General features: G+C 31.8%; 1 protein-coding gene across 1 annotated transcript in view; it reads right to left on the bottom strand.

Annotated features, from left to right (window-relative positions):
• The window catches only part of LOC111628387 (guanine nucleotide-binding protein subunit beta-5-like), a 40,049-nt gene extending 30,289 nt beyond the window's left edge, over positions 1-9,760 (bottom strand). The window contains exons 1-2 of the mRNA XM_023372162.1: positions 9,660-9,760; positions 9,411-9,537 (exon numbers count right to left, since the gene is read on the bottom strand). Coding sequence (XP_023227930.1) covers positions 9,411-9,537; positions 9,660-9,721 — 189 coding nt within the window. The 5' untranslated portion in view covers positions 9,722-9,760. The remainder of the gene's footprint in view (positions 1-9,410; positions 9,538-9,659) is intronic.
• Positions 9,761-10,015: the final 255 nt, after the last annotated feature.

Genomic DNA, 10,015 nt, shown 5'->3' with positions numbered 1-10,015 from the left:
AAAAAAAACAAAAATTTTTTCGGAGGGCCCAAATGCCCGAGTTTTATGTAACGCTATGGAACTTGCCCGAGTTATCTCGGGTTTTAAAGATTGCAGCATTACTTCTTGCCGCCTGCAGATGGCTGTGATTGGTCATCCATATTCAGCAAACGAGATCAACAATGCAGTTAAGGAGACAAATTCCCTGACTTTTTGACAATTTTTGACAAATTCCCTGACTTTTTGACAATTTTCGACAAATTCCCTGACTTTCCCTGACTTTTTCCAAACACTAATGAAAATCCCTGACTTTCCAGGTGCGTAGGAACCCTGTATATTATTTCAAATTTTTGTTCTTAATTCCATACTGGTTAAAACAGTTTGTATTCAAAATGTTTGAATTGTAGCATTCCATATTTAGAACTCAAGTGATCCACGAACCTGAGGCAGATTTTGATTAAGATCAAAAACGTTCATTTGTGTATCGTATCTTACTGGGAATTAAAGGTTTAGCAGTGATATTTACATGTACTGGTAATTAGTCTAGAAGTTTGTATAAAAATTACTTATTTTGTTATAATTTGTTCTATGAAGTTACATGTGTAATGTTGCAAATAAAATTAAGTATATTTCATTTTTGACTTCAAGACCATATAAGTACTTAATGTATAAGATCTTGTTTCTTTTCTGATGAAAGACAAAATATGATTGTTCACCTCCTTTTATATTGTACATTAGCTAATATAAAGCATAAATATTTACACATAATTTCAAATAACTGTTATTTGTCTTTGTCTAAACATTAGCAACTTGTATCTGGAGAAACCCCACAGTATACAAGTTGCTATGTAACAGTAAGGATGATTTAGACCATAACAATGCACTGGACATACACTTCATCTCAGTAACAGATGAAAGATTGAAACATCAACTTGTGTATATAGGCTTCACAAATAGATTGCTACAATGCAGACTCAAGGAACACAAATCTGATATTGAGAGTAATAAACAAACTATTACTTTGGCACAGTTCAAAATGGAGCACGGGGTGTCTGCAATACTAAATCAAGCTGATTATAAAATCAATCTTGGATGAGCAGCATTTAAGAACACTCAAAACACTGGAGATCTACAAAGTAACATTAAAAAATAAATGCATTAATTATTAGGTTGTTCAGAAAGTAAGTTTGTTTTTTTACCACTAGAGGGATTAGTCGTATTTTTCCTACCATTTTCATTCTAAACCGTATTATCATTACATATTTTGACAGCTAGCATTTTAAAGCTTATTTGTAAAAAATTTTGTTTGATTTCATGCAATTGTTTATTTTTTGTGTCCCATCAAATATGGAAGATCGAAAGCAGCATTTTCGGCATATTTTGCTCTTTTATTACCAAAAGGTAAGAATGCTGTTCAAGCGAGAAAAAAATTGTGTGACGTGTATGGAGAAGCTGTATTGACAGAACGACAGTGCCAAAACTGGTTTACAAAATTTTGTTCTGGCAATTTCAATATTGAAGATGCACCATGTTCTGGATGGCAGTTGAAGCCAATGAAAACAAAACAAAGGTACTGATTGAAGCAAACTGCCGAATAACAACACGTGAAATCACCAAAAGATTAAATTTGTAAAACTGAACTGTTTATGATTACTTGAAACAAATTGTTTTCGTTTCAAAGCTCAATATATGGGTTCCACATGTTCTTAAAGAGAGATGCTCTCTTTAGTGGGATTTTAAGGAAATTTTTTTTTGGAGCTTTACCAGACAATTTAACAATTGATTTGAAAGTGTACTGCTATTGAATAAACAAATTGAGTAATTAAATAAATATCTGAAGACAATGTCCTCCCAAAAAAGAAACCACCATTTATTATTTTCACATTCTGGACTATACAATCTTGGTGACTGACCTTTCATTGTAGGCTGCTGGCCGCCAAAAAGTCCTTTTAAAATCACAGAAATACATCCAGTAAAAAATACAATTTTTTTTTTTTAAAAAAGGAATTAGTGGCATATGGATGTCTTCTAGCTACCATCATACCTTGTTGGGGTTGTTTCGGCCTTTTATCTACTTGGAAAATGAGCGCTGGTAAATGTAGATTAAAAAACTGCCCCCTGGTGATGATGCTTTTCAGACTTCTTTGTAAATTTTTCGTCCGATGATAATAATTATAATTAAATAAATATCTGAAGACAATGTCCTCCCAAAAAAGAAACCACCATTTATTATTTTCAGTGAACAACCATTTATTATTATTTATTATTATTCATAATTTATTATTTTCCTTTTTTGGGAGGACATTGTCTTCAGATATTTATTTAATTATAATTATTATCATCGGACGAAAAATTTACAAAGAAGTCTGAAAAGCATCATCACCAGGGGGCAGTTTTTTAATCTACATTTACCAGCGCTCATTTTCCAAGTAGATAAAAGGCGGAAACAACCCCAACAAGGTATGATGGTAACTAGAAGACGTTCATATGCCATTAATTCCTTTTTTTAAAAAAAATTTATATTTTTGTGATTTTAAAAGGACTTTTTGGAGGCCAGCAGCCTACAACGAAAGGTCAGTCGCCAAGATTGTATAGTCCAGAATGTGAAATTAATAAATGGTGGTTCCTTTTTTGGGAGGACATTGTCTTCAGATATTTATTTAATTATAATTATTGCCATTGGACAAAATATTTGCTAATTGAGTAATATCATCAAACAGAAATGGCAGCCAGAATTAATCAAAAAACAGGTGTAGTGTTTTAACACGATAATGTCAAATTTCACAGAAGTTTGGTAACTGGTCAGAAACCTTATAACTTAGATGGGACATGCTATCACACCAATCATATTAACCAGATTGAGCACACTCAGATTATTACTTGTTCCTGTCTATACAAATTTTTTTTTAAATGTAAGACATTTACTTGAAATGACAATGTCAAAAATCACTTGGATCAGTTTTTTGTAAGCAATGATCAAAACTTTTATGAATGTGAAATCATGCTACTACCAGAAATGATGACAACAAGTATTTGACCAAAATGTTCAATATTTAATTCAATAAAATATTTATTTATTATGAAAATATTGTGTTTTTTCCACAGAAAAAAAAATGAACTTACTTTCCGAACAACTCAATATAAAGACACTGATTCACTTTCCAATGCATGGAGGTCAGGGCTTAAGTGGAAATAAGTGAGAAAAGAGTGTCCACACAGAAAAAAAGCTAATAGTGTTAAAGTGAAGTGAAGTTGTTATTAAAACAAAACAAACATACACAAACATTTTGTATCAATAACATTGCATATATTAGATTGATTAGTAAGTGGACTGAAAAAATTAAATATGAAAATACATTAGGTATTTTCATATTTAATGTAGTAGTTAGGCTGAATTTATACTCCAGGAAAGTAACCAGTAAGACTGCATTAAGCCAGAACGGGCCCACATGTGCCCCATATGGAGTACCCACCATTATACAGCAAAAGAAATGGAAGAGTAACATAACTACCAGAATGTGTTTTGATATAACATGCCAAATTTCAAATGTCATTTATTTCAAGGTACATTTTTTTGATCTCTTGTTAAAAAAAAATTTGTAATTAAAGATTTTCTTTTGTTTAAGTTATGCTAAAGTTTCTGCATTTCTCTTGTTTTCTCCTCTTCATCACACTGAATTTTCTTTGTACCTTCCAATAACCCTTAGGCAAGACATTTCTCTTCAACATTGTTTTCTCAACAGCTTTTCATAGTCTATTAGTGGCTTCTTCGAACATTCTAGACCTCGTTTTCCTTTGAATTTCTTCTTTTTTTTTTCTTCAGCTCGGCTTCAAAAGTATCAATTTTCTTTCTCTCCTGTTCAAGTGCTTTTATTTTATCCTCTTTTTCTTTTCTCTCCCTTCTTGTTCTTTTTTCTGCTTTTCTTTTTCTTTCAGTTTACTTTACTTGTCCAAAAAGGCCTTGTAAGTAGCATATGCATTGTGGGCCAACCCAAGTAACTTCTTCGTCAATGGCACCAAAAAGGCATTATTGTTCTATAAACAGAGTACATCTTTTACTATCAACAATCAATTCATCATTCATTCTGACATAGAAGCTCTGTCTTCTGTCAGAGCCCATCTAGAAATGGAGAACCCTCTTTCAACATCTGCACTGCCATGACTGAGAGTCAACAACACTGACTACTTTAGCAACAGTTGGAAATTTTGGCATCCTAGCAGAATTCTTCAGGTCAAATAAGTGCTTATAATCATGTTATTTTAAAGCGAATAACTTCTAAAGAATTCAAATTTGACCCAGAAATAATTTAATTTTTTCCATTGATATTTTTAATCATTTTGTAGTTTCATGACACCATGTCCCATATAATTTTTGCATTTTTTTAATTTTATGAATATAAAAATGTAAGGCAACTAATATATAAAATAAAGAATTTTTGTTTATTAACTTGCATTTAGATGCATATGTATCCAGCAAATACATCGCTTTTTTTTACTGGATTTCTTAAAAATAAATAGCAGTTGAACTGTGGGCTTTCTAGTATTCCTCAACTGATATGTTCTGAAGCAATTCCAACAGTAGTTTTCAAATTTATGACCTATTTTTCAGAGAAATTTTACCAAAACTAATACCTTACCACCACTTGCACCAAATTCTCTCGCAGCATGAGAGCACTGTACTCTCGCAATTGTTATGTGCAACAATTTAATAAAATAACAATGTAGAATATTTAACCTTTACCACAATGCTACACATTCTATCTTTTTCTCCCGGTTTCAATGACAGATCAATCCCAATTCATTTCAAATAAGTCATTGCAGCTGTTCTGACAATGTGATTTCTTCACTTCGGTGTTATTGCCCCCACTATTTCCCGATAAGTTGCATGTGTGAGAATTCAAACAGAGTTATAAAACTGATTAATAAAATGAAGGTTTTATTAAATCTAAAAAAACGGCTCTAATCTGGACCTTAATCCAAACTATTTTTTGCTCGTGAATTATTATAAGAACTCTTCCCTTCCAAATAATAATTTTGTTAAAGTAATAACATGTACATTATTTTCACAAATTTTCTGCATCAACAAATACAGTTTATTATTAATTAATTAATTATTAATTAACTTATTAATTAATTATAATAAACATTTGTCACTTTTATGTCAAAAAGGGAAACTGAACTTTCCTTCGCAAGAGCTTATCTCTAATTTTGACAAACATCTGGACGTCTAGCTCATTAGTACATCCATCAGCTGGTACAAACCTCAAATTTCTATTGGAAGAAACTTATGCATTAAAAGGACAATTTCCCATTATTTGAGGCAGTTTCTGGCCATTGATAAGTTAATCCTTTCCTTTGTGCTCCATCCCAAAGACATCCTCCACATCCTCGTCAAGCCGACGACCACCTAACATCACCTCACTTTACCCAGACAGAAGAAGATTAGTGACAGACCAATATTATTTCCACTTGATGCACCGAAACCATCTTTGTCAATCAAGGTAGTGTGTTTTATTGATGTAAACTCTCTCTGTCTCTCTCTCTCGTGTCCAGATAGGAACTTTAGAATTTCTTTATGTATGATAGCATCCTTGTGTTTCATTATAATTTGGTTTCATTAAACTTGGTTTTATTTCGATTAAAATTTCGTTCTTGATCTCAAATATCAGCCGAAGTCTTATCCCAAATCCACGAGTCTCCTCCCCCTTGGACTAAAGTATAAAATTATTATTTCACATGCCTAATGCATCATTTAGAATGGAAGATCACAACAACTTCCTGTTCACAAATAAAATATTACTATAATCCCATCCAGTGCCATTGTGGGCAGATCTCTCGGATATAACACCAAATACGGGTGAGAGATAACCCTATTGTAACCCCAGTTTTCCATACATGATAAGAAATTTAATACTTTCATAATTTTGCAACAATTAAAATTTATGTTCATTAAGTAGCAATACCATTTAGTAATTGTGACCTAAACATTTATTTGGTAATTTTATTTTTTAAATGATTAAAAATAAAATTAAAGAATTCATTATTGGCAATAGTAGTTACCAAATCTAAAAGAAAACATTCCTAAGTGCAAGAAAACAATTTGTTAGTCATTCAACCCACAACTGACAGAGAAAGGAGTTAATGAAAAAAGTAATAAAATGATTAGCAGTTTGTTGCAGTTCACAGTGGGGGAGCAGCAGAGTCTATTACTTTTGTGGGAAAAAGCTTTACTACCCTGAAGTTGAAAAATAATAAAATCCTGTGAAATTTAACAAATCTGACATCAATAAATAAATGTTGAAATTATTTAGTGAGTTGATATTTGATAAGTTTAGTTTTTTGCATTTACAAGTCAAATTACAGAAAACATAAATACAAATCTGTTTTTTNCCTCAAATTTCTATTGGAAGAAACTTATGCATTAAAAGGACAATTTCCCATTATTTGAGGCAGTTTCTGGCCATTGATAAGTTAATCCTTTCCTTTGTGCTCCATCCCAAAGACATCCTCCACATCCTCGTCAAGCCGACGACCACCTAACATCACCTCACTTTACCCAGACAGAAGAAGATTAGTGACAGACCAATATTATTTCCACTTGATGCACCGAAACCATCTTTGTCAATCAAGGTAGTGTGTTTTATTGATGTAAACTCTCTCTGTCTCTCTCTCTCGTGTCCAGATAGGAACTTTAGAACTTCTTTATGTATGATAGCATCCTTGTGTTTCATTATAATTTGGTTTCATTAAACTTGGTTTTATTTCGATTAAAATTTCGTTCTTGATCTCAAATATCAGCCGAAGTCTTATCCCAAATCCACGAGTCTCCTCCCCCTTGGACTAAAGTATAAAATTATTATTTCACATGCCTAATGCATCATTTAGAATGGAAGATCACAACAACTTCCTGTTCACAAATAAAATATTACTTAAAATAAAGAAAAAAATAAACCTTTCAAGGTGAGGAAATTTGTGTTGTAAAAAGTCAGGTATATGATCATGTGATGCCCATCTCCCCACTTTGTGCAACCAAAGCAGTCAAGGTTGAAATAAAAGCCTAAACTCCAGTAGAAGTAAAAACAAACATTGGCATCTGTCTAAGACAATAGCAAGGTTGTGGCTGAAGTTTTCATCTCTAAAACGTGAACATCACTTACAAGATAGCAGTGTTTGACATTCGACATTCATGTTTTAGAGAAGAAAACTTTGGCTGCAATCTCGCTAATAAACTTGAACAGGAACTAAGATGACACCTTGTAATTTATGCTAATTACCTTCTAATATTAAAAAATTAAAATTTTCAATAAATTATAATTAAAATAAAAATATTTTTTACTGAGTTTGACTAGAAACACATCAAAAAGCTAGATTAAAGTGAAAATAGCAGTTTTTCGACGTTAAATATTTACAAATTAATTTTTTAATTTGGTGCTGGGATTTGCAATTTATATTTGAATGAGCACACGCGTGACAGTTTTTAACTGGTTGGGACCAAACACTTCATTGCATTTATTTATATGTTTCTTGTAGCTTAAATGTTGGAGGAATGCATGAAAACTTTTACTAGATACACTGATGTTGGAAGCACNCTCAAATATTTTACATTTTTGATACTAAATTAACATCTGAAGTATAATTTTTTATTTTTTTTATATTTTTCAATATATTCATTTTGTTTGTACAAAATAAAAAAAAATAATTTTTAATTATACAATAGTCTTCGTTAGGCTTCACATCGACGAAAATTCAACGCGAAGCGACACGCAATGGATAAAAATTTCGACATCGGATACGTTAAACTATTTTTTCGTACGTAAATCAGTTATCCAAAATATCAGTTATCCGGACAACCCCAGTCCCCAATTGATTCGGAAAATCGACGCTCTACTGTATTTACAAATTAATTTTTTAATTTGGTGCCAGATTGACTGGGAGTGTGCAATTTATATTTGAATGAGCACACGCGTGACAGTTTTTAACTGGTTGGGACCAAACACTTCATTGCATTTATTTATATGTTTCTTGTAGCTTAAATGTTGGAGGAATGCATGAAAACTTTTACTAGATACACTGATGTTGGAAGCACACAATGTGCAGAAAAGCTTGAGTCAGACAACCTATGTCCCCAAGATGACACCACAAAACTATTTGAGTCAGTTTTAAGAAGCCAGCCCTCCCTAGGCAAGCACTTTGCCTTGCTTATGGTTTACTTTAGGTTATAGTTTCTATCAAAATGCAAAATGAAGGACACTGTTAGAAAGAAGAAAACCATGGTGCATACCAAATATATAAGCACCAATTTAAAACCAAACTTTTGTCTTTGTCTAAAGATTGTGTCTACAGAAGTTATTAATATTTAGGATACTAGTTTAAAATCTTGAACTTTCTGGTACAAGGCTCGCTCGATCTTTAATTTTACAGAATGCTAGAAAGATACAAGATTTAAAATGAGTGTCCTAAAACATTTTGTTTAATAATAACAGTAGAAATCAAATTTATTAATGATCAACAATTATTATTTTCGGTTTTTCTATTTTCTACGGTAGTTAAGAATGAGTGATATCATCGTTTAAGCTAAAGAATAGTAGGAACGACTGTTGGAAAGGGAAACTTTGCTTAGCAACTTACTTCAGATAGTATTAGATTCTATACGATTTTCCGTTGCTAAAATATGAGTTTCTACTGTTAGTATTAAATAAAATCTATTTCTTTCTTTTGTCCACTGCGCTTAAATAAATACAAATGCTAAAAATAATGCCGTATAAAAATCACTCTTATCGCCAAACCGTAGGTGTACTTATGCCTCAGTGCAATGTGATTGTATCAAAGTGCCACAGAGATCAGTATTTCACAAGGATACAAGCAAGGAGAACCAATGTGCAAATTCCTACAGCAGGTGCAGAGTAGCAAGCCTTGGGAAGCTCCTTGTTATATTAGCCTATATACATGTGTAGACGGCAGTGGGCGCACGGTCTCATGATAAGGTGTATGGAGGCATGCTGATTGCTATTTTGCTCCTAAGCACATTTCCAAAAAAAAAAAAAAATTCCACATGGGTAGTGAAAAAATAGAGTTTGACTTTGAAAAGGCTAAAAAAGAGAGGTGTTATGAAAAAAGCGAGTCATTTTAAGACCTGTTCTTCGACAACTCTCTAGAAACAAGAGGCAGCTTTGTATGAAGAGAAAACAACAATGCATTTTTCAAATGCTAGTAATAAACCTGAAGCAGGTTTATAAATAAACCAAAAACATATGCTTGTTTACCTTAAATAAACCCAAGCTAGAAAAGTATAAAAGGTATGGTTTTGATGTTAGTTGTTCCAGTATTAGTACTTTAAATTATAGTGCTGATGTTTTATAGTTAACTTTCATTAATTATGAATATTAAATAAAACTATATGCATGTTAGTAAATGTTAAATTCATAATTTACCTGCTGATCAGAATTAGGAAACAGACAGCAAGACATATAACTTGTATGGGTACCAACTGCTTTTTTCTTACTTGAAACATCTTCTTCAAAACTTAGAGGATATACAGTTACTTTATTGTCTAAACCACTATAAAAATAATTGACAAAATAAATAAATAATACATATCAATAAATGCATTTTTAAACATTTTAGCTGTAGGAAATATCAAACTTTACTTTTTGAAACCAACAATACATTAAATTACTTACCCACATGCTACCATGTTTCCTGATGGAGCATAAGCACAGGCCATAACCCAAGTTGTAGGCATAGTGACTGCATGTTCCTAAATTAAAAATTTCTTTCAGTAACATTACTTAAAAATAAGCAAGCTTTTGACATCAATCATTATCAAATAAATTTATTTATTTATTAAAGTTGATATATCACCATTACTACATTGCACTTGCCTAAAATGAACAATAATAAGGTGAATTCTCAAATTGATGCAAATTTTGCCATTGACATAACATTAATTTTCATATGATAAAGTGAACAAAGAAAATAACAAAAATTTTACCAGAATTTGTTAAATAAAACTGTAAATTACCTTCACAATCCCCAA

Source organism: Centruroides sculpturatus, unplaced genomic scaffold (genome assembly GCF_000671375.1).
Source record: "Centruroides sculpturatus isolate CEXI.00-Female unplaced genomic scaffold, Cexi_2.0 scaffold483, whole genome shotgun sequence".
In the NCBI taxonomy this organism is placed as follows: Eukaryota; Metazoa; Arthropoda; class Arachnida; order Scorpiones; family Buthidae; genus Centruroides; species Centruroides sculpturatus.
Note: the sequence above shows the minus strand (reverse complement) of the source record. Positions and strands in the feature narration are given on the sequence as shown.